This window comes from Phocoena phocoena, chromosome 3, assembly GCF_963924675.1.
Source record: "Phocoena phocoena chromosome 3, mPhoPho1.1, whole genome shotgun sequence".
NCBI lineage: Eukaryota > Metazoa > Chordata > Mammalia > Artiodactyla > Phocoenidae > Phocoena > Phocoena phocoena.
The window spans coordinates 57,985,330-58,009,891 of NC_089221.1; the positions used below are offsets into that span (position 1 = coordinate 57,985,330).

At 44.2% G+C, this 24,562-nt stretch overlaps 1 protein-coding gene across 1 annotated transcript; it reads right to left on the reverse strand.

Moving 5' to 3' along the window:
* Window positions 1–22,838: 22,838 nt before the first annotated feature.
* Window positions 22,839–24,275, reverse strand: FOXD1 (forkhead box D1). The gene has a single exon (XM_065874424.1). It carries the CDS (start codon window positions 24,273–24,275, stop codon window positions 22,839–22,841), a length of 1,437 nt encoding a protein of 478 aa, XP_065730496.1.
* Between the last annotated feature and the right edge of the window lie 287 nt (window positions 24,276–24,562).

Below are 24,562 nucleotides of genomic sequence, written 5' to 3' on the forward strand. Positions count from 1 at the left end.
CCCATTTGTTGTTCTTAAAAAAAAAAATCTAAGACTGATGAGATACAGGGAAAAAAGTCAGGCTTCCATGGAACTGAGTTTCCCAGGGCCCCCAGTAGGTAGCTGGACTCAGGGCAGGAAGTGAACCCAGAGCATATGCAGAGCTCCAAGGGAAAAGAGTGCAGAAACCCAGTTAAAATGCTCAAGGGGTCTGGGAATGGCTCCTGCTGTAACAATCCTTGGGGTAAGGGTTGGACATCCATCAATCAGAGAAAGAGAACAGGGCCTGGGATCTTGGTTAGCTCATGGGTCTCCTGCCTACAAAGATGGAACTGGTAATACTGCTGCTTCTCTTCTAAGTAAATATGCTGTCAAATTGAGGGGCAAATCTGGTCGGGTACCTTGGGTACCTTGGAGGAAAGAACCGCAGAAAAGTTCTTTTCGAAAAGGACATTGCCTCACTCCATCACCAGAAAGTATTTTTTCCCTAATAACGTGATTGATGAACGGAATCACTTTCAAATCATGATGGATCCATGTCATTCAGATAAGCCATTTGTCTGGGGTTCCAAATGGAAAAGAGGACCAATCCCCCAGAATTCCTCAAACACCAGGTGCACTTATACTGGCCAGACTTGCCTGGAAACGAGAACAGAGTGATGCTGCTCGGTGAATCCCCCAGGCTTCACATTCCAAAAATGTCCTATTAAGTGAGTCCGAGCGGTCGCTTCTGAAATCATAAATTCCAAAAGACAATGAGCGTTGCAATCACAAGGGGTAACAGAAGCCAAACACATTAGGAACATGTTCCTTGAGCAAATAGCATAATTCCGGACACGCGGGAACACATGGTTTGCTTCAGACATGTTTCATTTTGTCATCGCAGTGAGTGCACAGTATTTCTCTTTGGGTGCAAGAGTGATTGATTTCGCTGGGAGAATTGTTTGTAAGAACATGAAAGTTGCCAAAGCAAACACGTTGGAGGGAAGTGTGGAGAAGGGGAGTTAAAGTATTTGGAGTAGATCTGGGTTTGGGAAGTTCATGCAGAGGTGAGACAGTGCGATGTAGAACAAATAAAAACATTCTGCACACTTCATCTACATAAATTATGTTCAGAAATTCACTCTCCGTAGACATTAGCTGTGTAGCTACAACTCTCCCTAGTGTGCCTCTAGAATGTGGGCACAAAGCCAATTTTTAAGTGAATGATTTGTAACTTTTCCTCTCCATAAATTAATCTATTAATATTTAGATCATCCTGATTTTAATCCACAAGTCATGTAGTCACTGTAAAAAAAAAAACCAAAAACCCTATAATCTATTTGTCTTTCATGATAAAATTCTATTACCAGCTTGTATTAATAGATTGTCTAAAGATATGTTGACAAAATGAAAAGCATTAAGAATAGTTCCTTTGATCTGTTTCTCTACCATGGGAAAAAAAAAGAAAAACCTAAAACTCTACCTAAATAATACACAGCAGCATTTACAATCATGTGAGTTTGAAATGTTCCTTTTGGTCATTTACTTTACATGTAAATTTTATGTTAGAAATGAGAAATTTCTTAGCTCTTACCTGCCTGTAGGTATTAGCTTCTAAAAGGTATAAATTTGTTATAAAATTCTCGTGATTCTTAGATGCTTAAATGTGGTTACACCACAAACTAACAGATGGAATTTTTGTTTACTCCATTAGCAGTTTTTTCATATAGCAATCCTTAGAGTGCAAAAAGAAAACTTCTGAAAATGAGCAATAAACTATCTGAATAAATATTCTCATTTAAAGATGATACTCTAAGTACAAAATAAATAAAGCCGAGAGAATAGAGACTTTTTAACTGACTCTGTATAGTACCAGCATAGCTCTGTGTACAGGAAGGTTTTCATCACTCATGCTAAGGCACAGTCTCTCTCTGCCTCCTACTGTTGTTCTACTGCCCATCTAGTATTTCATGGAAGGGCAGGAGGTCACTTGTATTAGTTATCTATTGCTGCATAACAAATTACCCCCAAACTTAGCAGTTTAAGGCAACAACATTTATTATCTCAGAGTTTCTGTGGGTCAGGACTCTGACCACAGCTTAACTGGATCCTCTGGCTCTGGGTCAATCACATGGCTGCAGTCAGATCTCGTGACATGACTGGGAAGGATCTGCTTCCTAGCTCACTGACATGGTTCAGGATGTCAGGATTGGTGGGATTCAGTTCCTTGCTAATTGATGGACTGATGCCTCAGTTCTTCCAGGGCTGTTAGCTGGTGGCCTCCCTAGGCGCCTTCCCACATGGACCTCTGTGTTGAGCGTCTCACATATCAGCTGGCTGCCTCAGAGTGAGCAAGTAGGTGGGCAACAGAGGGGACCAGCAAGATGGAAGACACGGTCTCTCATATCCTGAGCATGGAAGTGACATCCCATCACTTTTGCTTTATTCTCTTTGATGGAAGCAAGTCACTATGACCAGCTCACACTCAAGGTGAGGGAGCTACATCCTTGGGAGCCATGTCAGAAGCTGCCTACATATCCCTGATGACTATTAGGGGTATACTTCCCTGGCATCCTAGGTCCTACTTTATACTCTAGGACAGTAATTCTCACAGTGTGATTCCCGAACCAGCAGCATCACTTGGGAACTTGTTACAATTGCACATTCTCAGGCCCAATTCAGACCTAGCATGCCGACAAGCTTGCCAGGTGATTCTGAGCATGCTAAGGTTTGAGAAGCATCACCTTCAGAGCAAAGGGAGCAGAGCTGATTGGACATCCCATTTTCCCTCTTACGAGACCAAGACCTCAATCATGGAAAGGTCTACCCGCGTCATCAGCATACTCCTGACTGCTGGTGATTTGTAATGATGATGATTTGCAACGTAAACCAAGAGGCATCTCACAATGGTACCTCATATAGCATATCTGGAAGAGATTTTTGGTTTTTCTTTACCTTGGATTTAAGTTTTTCAGCTTAGTGGACCTCATGGACCTAACCCCACAGGTTTGGGGACCAAAGGGAACTATATTTATTGAACAAAGCTTCAAAACAGCTAATCAACAGGAAAAAAATTCATCCGGTCATCTACATGCCAGATTGTTCACATACTTTGATTCTCTAATCAATTTCTTCTTCAATTCTGTACCTGCTCTTAAAAAAAAAAGTTGTTAATGGCCACAAGTGTGCTTCTAAAGTGTGAAGTGGCTAAGAAAGCTAATTCTATATAGTAAGTCCTTCCAGTAGGAATGCAAACTCTGGAGTTGGCATCATAGCCACAGAATGCTGTGGAAAATTCTCCACTCCTCTCCAATTATGTCCTTCTGGTCTCTTTACCATCCTCTCAAACTCATCTTTGGGAGGCCTCCATGATGTTGCTGAAATACAGATTCTGGGGTTGAAAGATCTGGGTTCAAATGTGAGCTCTGCTACTTCGTACCTGTGCGGCATTAAGCAAGTTACTTAACCACTCTGAGCCTTTATTTCCTAATGTAAGACAGGCCAAACCTCTATCTCATCAGGTTTGATGGATAAATTAAAAGTGATATCATGCAAAAAGTTCCCAGTACATGGCAGGTGAATAATAAATGTTATTCTCCCCTCCGTTTCCTTTGCATTCCCCGTCCCTTTCCTTTGCATTCCCCCTAGTTCTTAATATAACACCTTGTACATCTTAGCTCTTCAATAAATGCTAGAGAATCCAGAGCTGTGTCCTCAGGTGGTTGGGCATTTTCAGAAAGTAGACAGCAGAGCACACAATGTAGCCAACTTCTTATCCTTCTTAATATATATATACACACATATATATATAAAGAACATATTCTGTATCCTTCTTAATATCTCATGAGGTGGATTCTCCCAAAGAATCACCCTCCTTGATTACATGATGTATTAAATTTATTAATCTGAATAGTGAATTCAGCAGCCCTATGTGATTCTATTGGTGATGGTGTCTTGTCCCCTAGAGCACAATAGTGTATCTAATGATATCTCAGTGCAGTAATCCCTAAGGCCTCAACTGCCCCTTGACACGGAGATCATAAATATGGAAAATGAATTCCACTGTTGTAACTTGACACCTCTTTCCCAGATTTCTGTGGATATAAATGATAGTTTCCCCATACTATATTTACTTTAATTTTGAAGTAAATTCTGTGGCCATATGCTGAAAAAAAAGCCTAAGTGACAGCTATTCCAACCCTCCTATTGACTGATGGCAAGTTGGTGACTTCATTAAAAAAATGCATGTTAACAGGGACAATTCAGAAGGAAATATAGCAAATCTTCTAGTGCAATTTTATAATATTCTTTTATTAAAAAAAGATCTTGGGTTCCCTGGTGGCGCAGTGGTTGAGAGTCCGCCTGCCGATGCAGGGGACGCGGGTTCGTGCCCCGGTCCGGGAAGATCCCACATGCCGCGGAGTGGCTGGGCCCGTGAGCCATGGCCGCTGAGCCTGCGCATCCGGAGCCTGTGCTCCACAACGGGAGAGGCCACAACAGTGAGAGGCCCGTGTACCGCAAAAAAAAAAAAAAAAAAAAAAGGATCTTGTAGTACCAATTCCTGGCCTTATAATTAAAAAGAACTTTAAAATAGTATAATGCCCCGAAGACATATATCAAATGGATGTTTTTCAGTTATTGATTTGTAGGTGGGTAGGCATAACTTTTGCTTATTTAATACAAATCAACTTTTAGCAAGTAAATGAAAGTACGAAGAAAAGTCTGCTCAATTTGAATGGGAAGATCTCTTAAAAGTCTTTAAAATTATAAGAGGTCTTCTTTCATGTCAGGTAAATTAGAAATAGATACATTCATACTGTCTATGACTGTTGGTCGAACCAATCAGTAGTCATCCCGCATAGTAGTACAAATGTCAGGTACCCAGGAGCATAACTCATCATAACCCTACCTCTCTAGTTGGACAGTATAGATCCATTAGGCTAAATTGTATGGTTAGATCAGTTTCTTTACTGTTTTGCCTCAAGACAAAGCCAATCAACTCCAAATTATTTTACCCAGATTTTTCAATTGAATGGTAGATTCGTCAATTTATTCATCAGTCAGAAAATATTTGTTGAATGCTAATTTTGTGCAAGGCATTATGGGAATACAAAGGGAATTACAAGGCATAGGCTTTCTTTTAAGCAGCTGAAAACACGGTGGATATTTAATAGTGGACAGTGCATATGGACACATCACAAAAGCTCATATAAAATTAATGCCAATTAAGTAGCATATTTAATAAATTCTTTGGGTTTAGACAGAGAAGTCCTTCACCGGAGGCAATGAAGAGTAACAGACCCCAGGTTCCGAAATCAGAACCTCACCCTAGCTCGCCTATTTAAGGATATATGACAGTGACAAACTGCTTAATGTTATCATCCTTTAGTTTTCCCCTGTGAAAAACAGGGGTGTACTTTGTAGGATGGTTGTGAGAATTAAATGAGATTATTTGCATAACATAATTAGCAAAACACTTAGCAGAAAGTGCTCCATACATGTTAAATATGTAGTAATAGTATTCATGTAGTAACAGTATTTGTGTAGTATTTGTACTCATGTAGTAGTAGTATTCACGGAGAGGGGAAGTATCTCAGCTGGGTCCTATGTGATGTAGACTACAGAAGAAGAAAAGATAGTATATCATCAATAGTGGAGAAAGCAGGAAAATTATATAGTGTCTGCTGGGACAGTAAGTTTGGCCCAGTTGTGAAAGTTCTCGATTATAAGGTAAACTAGTAAGTTTACCTTAAGTAAACTTACCTTAAGTAAACCTTAGTAAGTCAGGATAATAGAAATATGCTGGAAGGGTTAAACATACAACAGTTAACCACATATTCAAGTGAAGAGACCCCTAGTCCACCCTTTCCCTGCTCTTTACCTCTGAAATGATTCTAGACGCTGCCAAAGAAACCTCAGATTTTGGTGATAAGACTAGGAGTATCCATTGATTATATGCATTTGGTTGACTCAATGTGATGAGGTTTCAGTGTTCAATTACAGGCTCACTGAAAGCATCCTGCTTTTTCATGCTGCTGTTTTTTTTATAATTCTCTTCCTGTGTATAATTTTCTTCTTTCTTCAAGGCTCGTCTCAAACATTATCTCCCCTACAAAGCCTTTCTTGACCCTCTCAGACATAGTTATTTCTTTCACTGTGATTTTACATTTATCAGTTCATACTTCTATTGAAGCATGTCATACAACATTTTAATTAGTATACATGTCTTCTCCCGCTACCCTCCAACCAGATGTCTCATTTTTCCTTGTATCCACAGCACATCACACCATGCCTGAGACATGCTAGGTGCTCACTAAATGCAAGATGGGTAAATGAATAATCAAGTGTAAGTCTCTGGTTTCCCTTGATCATTTGTTTAAGTTTTAATATCAGTATTGTAATGTTATCTTTATTTGTACTTGCTTCAACCCTTATTTTATGTTATGCCTGTAATACTATTGATATATAGACCCAAGAGTCTGGTAACAAATTCCCAAGTTTTGACACTTTTATAGTCTTTCATAAGAAGTGATCTTAATTTGTTATTAATTTTTCATGTATTTTATTAAATTTTTAAATGAAAATGTTTACAATCTTTTCAAGAAGTTCTGTTGAAATTAAACAAAGTAATATTTCTTAAGTTGCTTTTTTTTTTTTTTTTTTGCACGGTACGCGGGCCTCTCACTGCTGTGGCCTCTCCCGCCGCGGAGCACAGGCTCCGGACGCGCAGGCCCAGCGGTCATGGCTCATGGGCCCAGCCGCTCCGCGGCACGCGGGATCCTCCCGGACCGGAGCACAAACCCGCGTCCCCCGCATCGGCAGGCGGACTCTCAACCACTGCGCCACCAGGGAAGCCCAGTTGCTTGATTTTTAAAATAATAAACTGTTTTCAAGCAAATCAAGAAGTGAGCAAAAATTTTTGATAAATTACTAGAGATTTTTCTATAATAAAATCAAATTTTTGTCAGATACTCATGATCAAGTTCTTCTGCTCAAGTCTTAGATTCTGTGTGGTCCCTTCTGGCTTCTTTAAACAGACAGGAGCCCATCTATGTGAGCAGGTAGATGAATGGGTGGAATAAAGAGGCCAGTCTCTCTCTCCACATACAAATCTCCAAAAATAATAGGATACATGTGTATAAAAGTGGTAAACCACTAATAATATTTAGAAGTCCACAATTCCTAGAGGAAATAAAATAATGAAAGCAATAAAACATTCAAGGAAAAGAATAAGTACCATAGTTAAAACACTGGCATCAGGACTCAAAACTTGTCTGATATCCAGTCACTCATGATTTGGTCTGCTTACCATAGGAATTTAGATTGTTTTAATGTCATGGTCCACTTCCACGTAGGCAGGCCAGATCTCATGGGCGGGATCTGCATCAAGTCCATGCCATAATGGTGCCAACCACTGATTATGCGGGCTGAACATACTCTTCATCGATGGAGATTTTTAACAACGTAACTAGTGGTAGTACTGGTTTAGTCACCCTTCCACTTTGGTAGAGGGAGTAAGAGAGTCACAACCATGTCTAGAGTTAATAAACATTTCATTTGCCTTAGTTCAAATTACGAAACAGATAAGGTAATGTGTACTGCTTTGCTTAGAAAGAGATTAGTAACTGTTACCCTTTAAACACTCAATACCTTGTTTAACGTACTATTTTCAAAATAAGACACACATTTCCAAGAACCGAATTTACAGCTAGACTAGAAATGAGGCCCAATTTTTAAACCTTCATCAGATCTTATGCATGCAAACGAGTGTCTCCTTCTAAGCAATCACCATAGGAGGCCATACTGATACCAGTGACGCTTTCACTCCCGAGGACTTTTTTTTTCCCAGGGACATTTTGAGATCTCTTTTTGTGACCAGTTTATACAAGATAATAAAATCTTAAGGGACCCTTTGGCTTTGCAAAAAAACTGTTTTACCCAATTTGGTCATCTGTCTTATTCATGATATTTGATTTTTCAGTGACACTTGGCTAGTTACAAAAATCAAATCCACCCTCAAAGAATGAAGTTTTTCAAACAAATGGGCAAATTGTTTTATGTTCCAAGAAATTTTCAGCATTGGGGCTATCAATAGAAAATACTATTTAAAATGATGAGTCTTTTAAGCATTGCTTATAAAATACCCATTGCAAGGACAGGGCCAAATTCATTGCCATTATTAATTATGAGAAATCAACCAGTGAAAGTTCTTGTCATTGGCTGAGACTTCTATTAATGAGACACCGACTAAAGGATCTCTTACTTCTTTTTAACTTTTTATTGTGAAATAATTATAGACTCAGAAGAAGTTGCAAAAATAGTACATAGAGTTCCATGTACCCTTCACACAGCTTCCTCCAATGGTGACACGTCATATAACTAACTGCAGTACAATATCAAAACTGAGAAATTGACATTGTCTAACACCTTAAGTAGCTTATAGGTTACAAGAGGTCTTACCCAATCTTCATCATTTTTTACGTGCATTTGTGTGTGTGTGTAGTTCTATGCAATCTTATCCCTTCTATAGATTCATGTAACCACCACAACAATCAAGGCATAGGACTCTTTCATCACAGGAACTCCCTCCTGCTACCCTTTTATATATGAACCCCTTCTACCCTTTCCCTGTCCCATGGCAACCACCAATCTGTTTCCATCTCTGTGGTTTTGTCATTTCAAGAATGTTATATAGAATCATCCAGTACGTAACCTTTTGAGGTTTACTTTTTTCACTAAGCATAAAGCATTTGAGAACCAGTTTTTTGTCTCACCAATAGTTTACTCCTTTTTACTGCTGAGTAGTATTCCATTGTATGAATATTCCAGAGTTCCACCCCTTGAAGGACATGTGGGTTGTCTGCTTTCTTTTTGTCTCTTGCTATTACAACTAAGGCTGCTATGGACATTTATGTACAGATTTTTCTGGGAACAAAAATTTTCATTTTTCTGGGATAGATGCCCTGGAGTATAGTTGCCGGGCTGTATGATAGGTGCATATTTAATTTTGTAAGTAACTGACAAACTATTTTCCAGAGTAACTATACCATTTTACATCCACACCAGTAATGTATGAGAGATCCAGTTTCTCTGCATCCTCACCAGCAATCGGTATTATTGCTCTTTTTTTAAATGTTCAATATTCTAATAGGTATGTAGTTTCTTTTGCTTATTTTCAGAAATTACTGATTCAGTTTATATGACTGGTACTGTGATAGTTCATTAGAGATGACTTTTTGTCTTCACAGTGTTTTCCTGAGTATGAACTCCATGGCTTCTTTTATATTTATGTTAATTTTTTGGATTTAAAGATTATAAAAAGATGTGTTCTCTACTTCAACTTTACCAATATCGAGTAATAAGCGATCAAAACCTCACTTCAGTCTCTTCTACCCAGTCTCATAATTTCTCCCATGGCACAAACATGCCCATGGCTAAAAATGCTCTCCTTCCTGGGGAAAACATTCCTACTGGCTGCATTCTCTTGTTTTTTGGAAGGGAAGGAGCACTAATGACGGGCTGCACTGGTTGTCTCTGGTTGGTCACCCACAGCGTGAATTCATGAGAGCGCAGGCTTTGGGGCTGCATGGCTGGGGATCCTGGGGGACAGCAGGACCATTGTCATTCTGCAGGTTTGCTGTGCTTCTTTCATTTCTAGGGAACAGCTTTCTGTGTTCAAAGTTAACTGGCCTCTATGATGACTCAGATGAGACAAAGTGTAGATGGCTAGGTTACTTGCAAAATGAACACTTTACTTTCAAACAAAATTCAAAGTGCACTTGACAGGCTGTTGCACTAAGTACTTGCATGTCTGAGATAAAACAAACTGGATGCAATATATGTTCCCCCTCAAGTTCATGCCATTCTTTGTGAAGAGGCCCAAAGTACTTCCTACGGCTAAAATGGTGAGTAGGAAATAGAATCCAGTGACAAAAGCGTCTTGTGGCTTCTGCTTTCTTTATATTTACCCACAATTGCATCTTGAAAATGATGTAACTAGCAGTTATTGCAGGTAAAACATTTCATCATATTTGTTTACTTACATACCTGTAATCATAAAATTACCTCTGCTGGTTGATAATGATGTATTTTGGAGGGGGGGTGGAATTGGGGCGTTGTTTGTTTTTAATTTAATGTTGTTTGTTTTTAATTTCAGAGTAAGTTAAAGCTTTCCAGTGTCTGTCTGCCCTTCTTGACCTATATGAATTGACTTAGAATTTAAATTGTCTTATAAATAGGAGTTTGAGCAGATGAATCTCAAAAACATACTGTTAAGTAAAAGAAGCCAAACAAAAGAATATATACACACTGTATAATTCCATTTATCTGAAATTTAACAACATTTAAAAATAATCTATGGTGATAGAAATGAGAATAGTGGCTGAGGGTGGGGTGGTATTGGCTGGAAAGGCGCATGGAAAGATTTTCTGGGGTGTTTAAAATGTTCAGTAACTTGATCTAAGTAGTGGTTGCAAGTTGTATGCTTAGGAGTTGAGCACTTTAGTTGCTGTTATTTAATTAAAATTTGTTAGCAACTGAAATGAAAAAATAAGAGGTTTGATTATTAAAAATCACAGAAAATCGATTTTGATTTCTCACTTCAAAATTTCCAGGAATTTTAAATTTTGCAAATTGTAATTTTCCCCAGCGCAAGTGAACCACTCTGCTTGTCTCTTTTCCTCTTCTCTGCCCCTCCCAGCTTCTTAATAGTTAGATTTATGTTGCAATGTCATGCATATTGTAACTGTTAAAATATTGTGAAGCAGGGTGAGGAAGCAATAAAAATCTATTAAGATCAGTTTAGGCCTTTAAAAATTCCATGATTCCTTTCACTCACATGACATCGTTCATTCCTTTTTTTGAAGTTTGGATCCAAGGAATTTTGCATGCTGTGGGTTGACATTTAGTTAATAGCATATTTTGCTGAGGTTCCATTTTCTAAATTAACAAGATCAAGAACAGTGACCTGATGATATTTCTTTGTACATCTGGCACTTTTCCAAAAAGGAGGATTAGAGAAAAGAAAGATAGAAAGAAAGAGAGAGAGAGAGAGGGAGGGAGGAAGGAAGGAAAAAGAAAAGAGGAAATCAAACTTTCTCAATCCCTTTTATTCTAGGGCAAAATGTGTTTCAAATTTTTGTAAAAATATCAGATATCACCCTCCCATCAAGAAAATGAACAAACAACCCCACACATATACACAAAATCTGTAGTTGAAATGTGTCTGCTATTTCTCATTTCTATCACTTGTTTCCCTAATACCTTGTGTCTTGGTACCTTCCTACTAAGCCATGAAAAAGATAAAAATCTACATAGATCTACATATAAACCCCGGGGATAGAATCTACAGCTTGAGAAATTGAGCCAAGTCAAGCTCAGCTTCCTAAGGCATATCTGGGGATGGGTTAAGAAGGAAGGAAGAAGGCTGAAGTGTATAGTAAGAATCTGTCTAGGCACATAGTAGGTGCTCAACACACATTTCTTAAAAAGAAAAGGCTGGTGACAAAAAGTACAAATTACTTATGCAAGTGAAGAACTCCTACAGCAAAGTGTGCGGCTAAGATAGTATAGTCGATAGGGAGGGCACCTGAGACTCCCATTCCCAGATTCTTGACTTGGAAATTTCATGTTTAAAAAGTGGGGTAGGGAGTAAGCCCAAGCTATACTTAGACAGTGTGAGAAATACCGAGGAAACACATTCAGAGGAAAATCTGAAGCCTGCCGAATGCTAAAGTGTGCTTTCCGTCCGAGACATTAAGAGGGAACGAGAAGCCTTTTCCACTAGGCTGCCCCCAACTTCTCTGCTTCGCTGCGCGTCCTAACACAGTTGGCTGGGCCTTCAGCCTAGGAAGACTGAAGGGGCTAGGGATGCGCGGGAAAGGCGGGCCAGCAACAGGTGGGGAGGTGGCGGACTTCTGTCTCCGGGAAGGAAATCGGCTGCGCTGAAAGGGCGGAAAGCAGTAGCGCGCAGGACTTGTGTCGGCGGGGTTCTGGCGTTCTCAAAATCGCCCCGGGCTCCTCTAATTAGAGAAGGGATGCAGGGTGGCATTAGTTTCCAAACGTTTTAATCGAGCCTCTTTTCAATGGCCAGGGATAAATGTTGCCACTGTTACTCTGTGCTGAATGAGTCGCAAAGACCCCCGCCCGGCCCCCAGCGTGGCCATTCAGGGCCCTTTTCACAACCTCTAAGCGTTTCAGTCCCTGGGCCTAACGACACTGCAGAGCGCTCCTAATTAGTCCAATTAGAAAGGTGGAATGATAGACGGAAAGAAGACAAAGTTGGGTTAAGAAGATGCTCAATGCTTCCAACTTCGGTTGGGTTGCCGCTTTTATTCTCTCTAGAAAGAAAAGGCCGAAAAGAAGGAGGCTGGAGCAGGAGCCAACCCGCCCGCGCCGCGGAGTCTCGGATCCCGCCGGATTCGCGGGCTGGGCGGTCGCTGACCCCGCGCTTCCCTTGAACAGACGGGGCCGGCAGCGGGCACCTCCGGCTTCTCCAGGGAGAGTCTCCGGGCCTCGGGACGAGCAGCCCTCGCGGAGAGGCTGGAAGGAAGGGCCGCGGAAGAGCGGCGCACGGCTTCCAGCCCCGGCCCGCCGCCTCTCCACTCCTCCGCGCCCCGCGGCCGCCCCTGCCTCTCCCGGAAAACCGTCCAGAGGCGCGGCCTGGGCAGCGCGGCAGGCGGGCCCCGGGGAGGGAGAGTAGGGGGGTCGCGACCGGAAGGACAGTGCGGGGCCTCCGCGTCCCGCCGCGCCACGTGGCCGCTCCCGTTGCCCTCCCGCCCCGGGCCTTGCGTGCTGTCGGCGCTGCGCCTCGTCCCAATAAAGCCGAAACCCCAAGAAGGAAATAACTATTGTTTGGGGATGAGGCTTAATTGCGTGCGCCTGTTGGGAACGTGCGTGCGAGGTTCCTTCGCCCTTCTCCACGAGCAGGCCCCTCACCGGCGCCGCCGCCCCTTGGGGTCCCGAGCGCGTCCCGCGGCCGCGCGCTCCCGGTAGTCCGGCGCGGATCGACCCGGCCCCGCGCATTCCTGCGCTCGCCGCGGCCCGCGGGAGGCGGGGAGGGGAGCAGCGCGGGTGGCTTCAAGAACGCTGAACCTTTAATTGGGCCATAAATCAGACAGGGGAGTGCGGTGGAGTTTGTGCAGGTGTAAAAACAGAGGGGAAAGCCCGGGCTGAGCAGCCAAAGCGCCCGGGCAGGTCAGAACCTCCAGCAAACTAACATCTTGATAAGTCCGCTGACAACAAAATAAACAGTGGAGAGGGCCGGGGGAGGCGGGGAGCGCGGTCGCCCGCGGCCCGCTCGCAGCAGCACAGCGGCCGTCTTCTGGGAGACGGCAGGCCTCTCCTGGTTTTTTGTTTGGGGCTTCTTTTCGGGTGAGGGGGGTGGTTAGGGAGGAAGGAGAAACTAAATTTTCTCCCTTTTAGCCCTCTCGCTTTCAGCCTCGCATCCTGGTGGACAGAGGGCCCCAGGAGTATCAGACGGTGAAGGGTTAGGAAGTGCGCGCTGCCTTGCCTTCCCCTGCCAAGTCCGGGTGCCCGGGCTGTCGGCAATCAAGGGGGCCGGTCGTTGCGCGTATGTCGCGCCGCCCTCGGCGAGCCGCGACGGGTCCCTGGGCCCCCTCCCAGACGCGGCGCCACCGAGAGACAAACCACCCGCTCCCGCTTCATTTCAGGGACTGACGTTGGGAAAACACTGCTGCGACCCTGGCCGAAGGAAGTAACAAACCAAGTAGACAGGGAGATCCAAAATTAATTCGGTGCACTGCTCGGGAGCAAAACCCTGTCAAAACCCTATGGAGACGTTGGCACAAGCGGCAAACGGATTCACATACAAAGGAAAACAATACAAGTCTCGTTAGATCATTTTTCTGGACATTGTTTAAGGTCTGAAAGGGACCAAATCGTTTCAAAATGTTGCCAGTAAAAATTATCCTATGTGGAATGCAACTAATCCTTTTAGGTTCCTGTCAACTGTTTCCACAAAAGGAATCCGATTTTTCAAATCAAAGATCCAAAAGTCTTTGGGGAGAGATTTATTACATGCCAGAGCTTTAGTTACAGAATAGAGTTACAATAACAACTCGCACCCACCAACTCCCTAAAATGAGGGATCCCGTCCCACATAATTCTAATGACGTGTGGGGGATGGTTTGCTTGAGTCCTGCTAAGTATGCAGATGGGGGGAATGGGGGGAGGGGGAGGGGGAAAAGAGGAGGAAGGCAAAGAAATATTAAATTCCTTAAATAGAAAAACAGAACACAGCGCCTCAGCATTCTATTTTTGTCCTCTGTACCCCTGGTTCCTCTTGAAGAAGAAAACAAGACCCAAACTTGGTGACCTGCCCTAAGTTCCTTGGCGATAACTTAAAAGGTGAGATTAATGCTTAAGTACCAAAAAACTCTTCCAAACCCTGACTTCTCTGAGTTTGCATATCAATGTGTCTACAATTTTTGCAAGTGGAAAATAGTTTAAAATTATAAAAGAATACAAGAAAAATATTTTTTTCTTTATTAAAATTTTTTTTAAATTTAAAGTTTTTCTTTGATTTGTAATAAAATGTTTAAGAACGGGAAAAAAGTGTCCTAGGGCCTTTCACTGTGCGTCTGTATTTGACTCTTTCACAAACCCATATGAACATAAACTCATTCCTTGTAGGTCACAGTCTCAGTTCACAGTAGTCTGAGCATTTTGTGATGGGCCTGATCACAAACCATCCTCCCCCACCTTTTCAGTTCTTCACCGAAGAAGAACTGGTGGCTAGGGATAAGACTGATAGGTGAACTCTTAGTAGAAAGCCTTAAAAACTTGAGAGGAAACTCAAATTCCTAGTTCTCTGCGTGGAGGAGTTTCGCACTGAGTTACCGCCATACCACATACGCCCCTATAGCTGTTTTAAGCACTTTGTGAGAAAACTGCCACACTAGAAAGATATTTTCAAGAAGCAACTTCGGTTTAGTTTACAGACGATCGGGATTTTTTTTTTAATGGTTCTGTTAAATGGGGAAATGAAAAAATTATCTTCCTAGTCTTCCCTCCACCCCATTGTTTCCTACTGAAATGGCTTGTTCCTCTGGTTGTGCGAGTATATGTTTCTGTTATCAGAGGCAGAGTGGTGGTGGGAATTCTTTCATTTGTTCCCTACATTTAAATTGGGACTAAAGGGATTTGCAATGTAGCAGGTGCTCAATAAATACTGAAGACTAATCCCACTTTTCAAAGCTTAGAGGTTAAAGAGATGATCAGTAGATAAATAACTAGAGAAAAGAAATAGAACAAGAGACTAGAAGAGTGGATTTAAAACACCACTGGTTTGTTTATTTTAGAAGGGAAGAGAAAGTTATCTGTCCAGATACACATCTGGCTGAGGTAAGAGAAAACACAGTGCCACTTCTTTTCTTCTCATGATTTCTAGAAAGGGTTAAATAACAATTTATTTCATAGATAGGGTGGGAATGTTGAAGAAAGATGAGTCTTACAGGAGACCAAAATTTTCTCTTATCTAATTTAAGGATTTGGGTATACTCCAACGGTTAGAAGTTTTTATTTCCTTGTAAGAATAAGGATGTGGGAAAGAAGCCACAAAGGAATCATCATTCCCTGCATGTGTATAGGTTTTATGTTTTCCAAAGTATTTTCACATAAATTGGCTTATTGATTCTCGAAACCCATCACCATATTTGCCAAAAGTATAAATGAGTGTGAAAACTGATCTAATATTTTTATTTTTAACTGAGTCTTATTTCTTCTGTTGCAGGCTTTGGAGGGTTTTTGTTGTTGTTTCTGGTTTGTGATTTTCCCCCTCTCTTCCCAGTCAATGAATTAACAGAATATAATCTCGTCACAGTCGTTTTCATATATATGAAACTGCATAAAAATAATAAAATAGAAATAGAAAACGAAGTTTTCATTCATTATAATCCTTCATTATTGACTTGTCAGAAAATGTATCATATCCTTTTATTGCTGAAAATATCTGCCTTTTAGTTATATTAAAGGGAATTCCTAAGCAAGTGTTCAGAGAAGCTTCTGCTTTCTGCCATGATTATCTGCCCCCCCTTTCTTTGCCAGTCTTTTATTGATCAGAGTTGTAATTAAGAGAGAATTCATAGTTTGTTTCTGTCTCCCTCTCAGACAGACAGACCCAAGCAAGGCCCATGGCCTCAGAGCCATCCTCTCCCACCCAGGCCTGCCTGATCCTCTCTTGGTGCTGGGGGACTCACTGAACCTATGGATGCATTACATAGAGTTGCATTCCGCCTAACGGACTAGATAGATTCTCCTTAACGGTAGCATGCTTTGTACAGGGAAACATCCTATCTTGAAAAAGAGTCACTCTCACTTTAAGATTAGAAAAATATCCTTCCAGACCTTCTTCTAATTTCCAATTCAGAATTAGAATATTCCAGGTTCTCTAAATAAAGCTTCTGATTTTAATAGACTGTGTTTCTTCCTGAAGTGGGGTTTTGTTGTTTTTTTACAGCCTAGAATTTAGAAGAAAGAGTTTTTAAAAACACTTTCTCTAGAAAATCAGTGTTACCTTACATTAAGCACTGTCTCTTGAAAAAAATCACCGCCTACACTTTCCTTTGTGGTCTGCAGCTCACAATTAGGTGCGATCCCCGCATTGACTCCAGCCTGGATGTCCTCATAAGGGACAAGTAGTGGCTCCTGCGCTTGCCCGAGGAGGCTGGGCTTCAGTGAGGCTTCTGGTGGCGACTGGCAAGGATGGGCTGTTCACATCAAGGGAGAGATGTGATTCCAGCAGGTGGTCTGGGATGCCCGCACCACCATCATCAACGCATTTTAGGCAGATCTGTGGCCCGGCAGTTTGGAGCTCCAGGAGGGGCCACCCCTCAGGAGGCTCCGGTACAGTGCATTAACCATGTAGGGGCTAAAAGAACGCACTCAAGCCACATCATACGCAGCTGTTCAAAGTAAACTCTTCGAGAGTGGGGGGAGGGCACAGTCTCGGGAAAATAATTTGCTTTCTCATTAAATGTTAAATCAGTTTATCTGACCCTTACACACTCTTCCCATTTCCACATGAGAAGGATGTGATCCTAAGTCTGGTTATAAAGACCTACTTAGCATCTTAGCAAAACGTTCTGCCAGTGTGGCAGATTCTGAGCCTTAAATATCAGTGAGAGAAGCCGAGGAAACGGACAAATACTACAGAGGTGGTGGAAAGGTAAGCCGTGTGTGTGTGTGTGTGTGTGTGTGTGTGTGTGTGTGTGATGTTTTAAAGAAGATTGCTGATGCAAAAAAAAAAATAGTGATATTAGGAGAGTGTCATGTAGAACTAGGTGAAAGAAGCTGATATATCTGAAATAATTAGCTATCAATTCCAAATGCATCCAAAACAGGGGCTGCGTATCTCTGGGAAGCCCTGAGTGGAAGTGGCAAGGAGGAGAATCTAGCGAAAACACCAAAAAAGTGTACAAGAAATAAATGACTCTTCTACACAGTGACCTCTAAGGCAATCACCCTACCACAGTGGGCATTTAATCAATCACAATGATGTTAACACAGTGGCGGTGTGATGTAATGGCAACAAAATGGGATTTAAATGCTGACATCCCAGTAGCTGTGACCTTGGGCAAGTCACTTCATATCTTTTGAGCCTTGATATCTTTATTTGTAAAGTGGGGTCAATAACAATTATTGTCCTCACTATTTCACAATGTGGTTGAGAGAAGTATTAGTGAAAATCCTTTTGAAAAGTTAATGTGTGCTGAGGGTGGTGACTGGAATAGACAGGAAAGGGGTTCTTGGGTACTGGTAACATGCTTCTTGAGCTGAAGCTGGTTACACAGGTGTGCTCACTTTGTGAAAAGTGGTTGAGATTTGTGCATTTTTCTGTATGTAAAATTCCCTAAAAGGTTCACTTTTAAAAGGTAGAGCAACTCAAAACAGTTTTTAAAGTTAGGATGATAATGCTAAGGACAAGAAAAATTATAAATATGACGCTTACAGTCTTTATCCTCACTTCTCTTCCTAGCCACCTTATCACACTTGGAGACTCCGGACTCTAAACAGGGGCTCGATGATAAGAATCAGCTGTTTTCTATGTGTGTTTTTTGCTTGTTACTGAACAGTAGTTTCCTGGTAAAGGAAGCAGGAGGAATGAACCAGGAAGTTTCCTGCATGCCAGAGGGGTCAACAATAAAAAGAAGGGAGCCCAAGCTGTTCACATCAAGGGAAAGATGTGATTAGAGAGATGTGACATGCAAAGAAATTATCTGAAAAGTGAATTCAGTTGGCAAAGTATAAGCCCCAAAGAGCCCTGAGCAGCTGGTCATGATCAGATTCTCCATCTTTCTGTCAAATGTAATTGTATCCGAGTTGGCAGGGTATTTATTGCTAAAGTCGAAGGGCCAGATTTTACACTAAACATATTTACACATTTACATTCGTGGCCCTATAAACACTCCACGTTTCACTGGCCATGACATCAAACACATTTACCAACAAAAAGCATATGCCTAATTACAAAATCATAGGGGAGAAGGGAGGCGAGTGGCAGCTGATGGGCAATGAGCGTGCACGCCTGCGTGTGTATATGTGTGATCCAGCTGCAACACCAGGAAACCAGTAGAGACAAGAATGGATACTGACAATGCCGGGCCCACTTCACTTGTCCTCTGCTCCCCAGGCCTATCTGGTTCAGTTCTAAGGAGGGAAGGGGACCCCTGGCATTCCAATTAGTCCCAGGGCTACCCTCCCTTGGAGAAGCCCAGAGAGACAAGGGTCCTTCCTGGGCAGATTTCTGATTTGGATTGAGTTTGATGCTGATATGACCTTTAATTTGCCCCTAAATGACTTTTCTCAGTCAGTTATAAAGACAGGTGTGCGCAAAATGTGTAGCCAGCAGAGAATTTCTAAACTAAAATTAGAGTTCTTAATTCCTAGCTCTGGGTAGTAACATCAGATCCCTACCCATCAATAGCAGTTGTAATAACACTGTTAGCTGCTCCAAGCTTGGTCCTCAGTCAAGCAAGGAAATCAGAGCCACCAGAGCCAGAGAGAGAAAAACAAAACAGGCACAGCCACTGGCCTCAGACAGCCTTTAATAAATGGCATAGGCTGGTATTCCATCAAAATAATCACCTCCCCCAGCTCTCTCAGAGGACAGGCTAGAGGAAGGAATGGTGGGTTAAAAACAAACAAAACTATGAAGGGCAGAAACCTTCCCCCCAAAGAGATGCTTACTACATTCACTGTAAGAAGTCTGATAACAAATATACCCCAAATTCCAATTCCATCAGCAGAAAGTTAAGGCAGGAATGGGCCACTGAGTAGGGGACAGGGAAGCAGAGATGTGCAAACAAGATGCCTTATGAGTAAAAAATGGGGAAAGTCCTCACGATTTTTTTCCTTTGCCTCCTCAGTTTCTTTTTCTTTTCTTTTTTAAGAGGAAGGGAAGTAAGTGCCTCTTAAATAAATGCACGGGATGGGGATGGAGAGGAAACACGTTGTTGAGCAGAAGCGCTAGCTTCTTATTTTAAAGAAATAAAATAATTACCCAATAGAGAAGAAAGAAATCAACCAAGAAATGATCTAAGGTCATGACACCATGTGTGGTACAAGGAGCAATTCAATCCATAAGGGCTTCATTACCCCCGCAATAGATAACATTTGGCTAAATCTAGCTGCAGATTAAATCTCCACAGCACAACACAGCCCTGAATGGAGAGGCTCCTTTTTGTGTGGTCCTTCTTCGGGAGCTGCCTGAACCATTAGCCCCAATATATCCCTCTCCCTATTAACTGCAATTCCCTCCCAACTGCGCTTCTGTCATTTGTCTCCAGGCTCTACGGGGGCGTTTGATGAGCAAAGAAACAAGGAGAAGGGGAGAAAAGCGTCGGGTTAATGAGTTGTAGCAAATCCACACTTTGTAGTCGGGAGGAGGAGAGCTGGTGGCCAATGTTTGTCCAACTGGTTTATTTTTCGAGACCCAGCCTATTGAGGAAGGCTTGTTGAAGCAGGCTTCGTCCTTACAAACACACAAACATCCTTCTGTTTGCCTTCAAAGAAAAGGGGACCGGAGCTGGATTTGCATGCGAATGAGGAGCCCCGGGAGGAGACGTCCTTGCCCATCAAAGGCCGCGGTAGCCGGCGGCCGGGCGGTCTTTGTTCCAGCACCTGCTCGCCCCGCGGCCTGACGGGGCGCGCCCCGCTCTCCTGGCTCACCGGGTCCACGGCCCACGGATCACTCCTCGCCTGCCCCGCGGCCCTCGCTTAGCGGCCCACGGCCCACCCCTCACTTGCCCCACGGCCTTCGCTTTCTCATATGTCGTCCGCCCGTCGGCCAGGCTCACGGAGCCAGCAAAGAAGATGGTGGAACCCCAAACCCTGAGGGTGGAGGAGCTGAACTCTTAGGACGCAAAACTCGAGACTGAGGCAGGCAGGTCTGCTTTACCTTTTCTCAGGAATCAGGGCTCACGATGCGCTTGCGGGGGAAGCTCCGGGTCCAGGACCGAGGCCAGCGCTGGATCGCCCAGGCCTTCTTGCCATTCTCTTAAAAGCACTGACAACCTGGGGGTGAAGCCCGTCCCCGCGCTTTTTTAAAGATGCAGGAATCTGGACAGAGAGAGGGATTAGCCGGGATTCCCAGGTTTCAGGACATCCAAGCATCATGCAGATAATAATAATAATACACACGGTTTTGTTCTTTCGCTCTCTTCCTAATTACTTTCAGATATATATTTCAGATTTATGCGTTACAGAAGGCTGCAAGGCCCGTCAGCAGTGCTTGTGCTGTTTGGGCTCGGCCTGCTAACGTCTGTTCACCCAGGGCGCCAGTGGCATCCGGACGTTCTGGGTTCCAATGTCTCCTCTCCCTTAGGTGGGCTAGGGTAAGAGTAACTTTGCATATAAGATTTTGTTCTAACGAATTTCAGCTTATATCTATATATTTAGTGGTAAATTGGGGGGTGATTGTGTTTACTTTAACCTCTTATTTAACCTCTCCCTAATATCTCATAGGAAAAAAAAAAACCCACAGAACTTAATTTTGAGGCCATGAGAGTCAGTTTTTTTCCTCCCTAAAAAGGGAGGGAAGGACAGGGCATCAAGAATGAACGTCACTGCAAAATACTGGACTATTATGAAGTCTTTGTTAATTTGCTAGGTTAAATCTCCAGCTCTTCAGATATATACCTGTCCAGATATTTTTTAAAAATTAACAGATTTAACCTCTGCAACTCACTGATATTAAGCATTTAAATTACATATTACATATGCGTTGGTTTTATCTGAAGCCCACAACATCGGTAGTAATCAAAACTAGAGTTTCACATTTTTTTCAAAGAACTATAAGTTGCCTGCAACAAGTAGTCAGTGAAAGCAAAATCTGAAAAAAGATATCCTAAATCACCCAAATTGTATAAATATAGGTAGTTCACTAAACACCTGATGCAATTTCATTTTTATTCTTTAGAGTATGCTATCCAAAAATTAAAGGTTTCCCTTACATACTCTGTTTTTCATTTAAACTAGAATTCAAAGTTAAGTTTGCCTTTTAGGATAAAAACTTCTTTATGCAACTACTGGAATCCTATGTGTCAAAGAAAATAGTTTTAAATACTAGAGCTTTCAAATACAATTCATTTTATCTATGTAAATAGTTTCTTATTCATGACTTTAAAGCTATTTAATGATCAGTTCTATTAAATTTTTTCCAATAAATTTTTCATCCAAAAATTCCCTATTTGCTTGTGTTGCTTCCATTATAATATAACCTTATGTTGCACAGTTTTTACATATATATACAATATTGCGCTCAAAAAAGAGTGGCAGTTAAATGGAGTGAGAAACTCGAAAATAAATTTTAAAGTTCTGTAAAATTATCAGTATCTTAAAGAACTGTGGCTTTTATTTTGAGTAGGCTCAATGCTCTTCAAAATAGAATCAAATAAGATTTGAAATGTATACCAAAGTAACTTTTATTTGTAGTCGTTTAAAAACAATTTCTGATCTCCTGCAATGGTTTTGACTTAGAAAGTATAAATGAAAAATCATGGCATGATGCTTTTGTCTTTGAAAATATTATTTTTCTATTTCATAATGGGTTCCTACTTATCTCGCAAGGAAACTTTTTTAGCAGAAAAGACAAACTAAGAAGGGGATGACTGAAGCCGATTCTTTTTGAGAATTTTCTTTGAAAATTAAGCATTTATTTCTAAAAAAGTGTAAAAATCTTACATTAGAATAGTACAATAATAATTGCCAGTCAAAATTTACAATACTCCTTGCAAAGAATACGCAGTAAGTACAAAATAAAAATTCCTCATGTCTATTATGATACAAAACACAGGTTAAAATAAGAAATGATAATTCTGACTTTTTTCCTTATGTAAACATGTTAATCATTTTTTTCTTTTCATGAAAAAGTACACCAGACAAGTGTTCTCAAATAAAAACTATTGCTTCTCTGGCATTCTTCGGGACCTTTACTATTTTTTGTATTAATCTTCTTTTGAAGATTATCGATCCTTTTTTTTTTTTTTTTCCTTTTAACGCCTGGACCTGAGACTCTCTAGACCTCAAAAAGGCTTAGGTTTTAAAAATTTTCCCAAAGTCAAGGAAGCCCCTTGTGCCCAGACAGGGCGGATCCCCACCAGCACCCTCTTCCTCCCCGCCCTAGGTTGGGGGGCTGCAGCATAGGGCGACTTTTCATAAATAAGAGGGACCTGCAGAGCAGAAAAGCGCGCCCTAGCAGTTGCCAGACAGTCTCATCTGAGAATCCAAAGCGGTGGAATGGGGGCGCGAGGTCGGGAAGGGCCGCGCCGGGAGGAGGGAACAAAACACAAAACCACCCAGATAAAAAAAGGAGCCGGGATTCCTACCTTCTCTTTCTCAAGCGCGCTAACATAGCGTTATTAACAATTTGAGATCCTAGCAGTAAAGTTCTCGACACTGGACAGGGCAGTCCCTTGGTGCAGAGTCCCCAGGGCGGCGGACGAGGAGACGGAGGAGGCGGCGGCGGCCGCGGCGGCCACGAGGGAACGGGTGAGCGCGGCGGCCGGTCCCACGGCCGCCTGAGCCGCGCAGCCGCCGCCGCCGCCGCCGCCGCCGCCGGACCCGGGTGCGGACGGTGTCCCGGGAGAGGGGGAGGGCGAGGCCTGCACGGCGACGGCGGCCTGCGCGGCGGCGGCGGCAGCGGCGGCGGGGCCCAGGCTGCCCCCGATGATGCTCTCGATGGAGAATGGGGAGCGCGCCAGCGCCGAGGCGCCCGGGCCGCCTGCCTTGGCCGCCGAGGCCTGCAGGGGGCCGGGCAGGGTGGCGCCGAGCGGGTGAGGCCGGTAGCCGAAGGCGGTCCGGGCCAGCTCCGCGGCCGCGCCGTGAGGCGGCGGGGGCGGCGGGGGCGGCGGAGGCGAGTGCGGGTGGAAGGCGGCTGCCGCGGCGGCTGCCGCGGCGAAGAGGGCCGAGGGCGGCGCGTAGGGCGGCAGCTGCAGACCGTAGCCGCAGCCGTAGGGGCCGTAGCCGTAAGCGTGCGGGGGCGGCGGGGGCGCGGGCGGGAAGAGCGCGGCGGCAGCGGCGGCGGCGGCGGCTGGGTCCCCAGCACCCCCCGCGCCCCCCGCGCTGCGCAGCAGCAGCGACTCGGCTGCGGCGGCGGGGTTGGGGGGGAGCAGCGGCTGCCGCTTGAAGCGCTTCCTCCGGCGCAGGAAGCTGCCGTTGTCGAACATGTCGGCGGACTCGGGGTCGAGCGTCCAGTAGTTGCCTTTGCCGGGGTTGCCGGGCTCGCGGGGGATCTTGACGAAGCAGTCGTTGAGCGAGAGGTTGTGGCGGATGCTGTTCTGCCAGGCGGGGAACTTCTCCCGGTAGTAGGGGAAGCGGCCGCTGATGAACTCGCAGATCTCGCTCAGCGTCAGCCGTTTCTTGGGGCTCTGCAGGATGGCCATGGTGATGAGCGCGATGTACGAGTAGGGCGGCTTCACCAGGGGGTTCTTGACGCCGCCGCCCGCGCTCACGCCGCCGCCCCCGCCGCCGCCCACGCCCGCGCTGCCGCCGCAGCCGGTCCCGGCCCCTGCCACCGGGGCTGGGCCCGGGGGCACCGGCGAGCCCCCTGTCCGCGAGGCCAGCAGGATGTCATCGTCGTCCTCCTCCTCCTCCAGGTCCTCTAGCTCGTCTTCCCCGGCGTACGAGCGCCGCCGTCGCCGCCGCTGCGCGGGGACAGCCAGCCGGGACACGCCACCGCCGCCCTCGTCGTCGTCCTCCTCTTCCTCGTCGTCTTCGTCCTCGCCCTCCCCCACCACGTCGATGTCTGTCTCCTCGGCGAGGCCGGAGGCATCGGACATCTCCGTGCTCAGGGTCATAGCTGTGGCGCGGCGGCGGCGAGGTGGCCCATAGGGCCGCCGGGCTCCGGGCTCCCGCCGCGCCCCAGCCCAGGTCCCGGGCGGCTGGCCTGGCCTGGGGGCGCCACAATGGGGGGCGCCGCCGCTGCTCGGGCTGCGCAGCGGTGCCAGAGGCTTGCGCTGCGACTTTGTAACTCCTGCGCCGCCGCGGTAGCCCCAAAACCTCCGCGCTTGTTTGGCTCCGCGCGCACCTCGCCCGAGCGAGGGGCTTTATCTTCCTCCCTCCCAGCGGCCCTCGCCGGCTCAGT

Excerpts from the sequence above, each read along its gene's own strand:
- FOXD1 (XM_065874424.1), bottom strand. The coding sequence starts at position 24,275 with ATGACCCTGAGCACGGAGATGTCCGATGCCTCCGGCCTCGCCGAGGAG.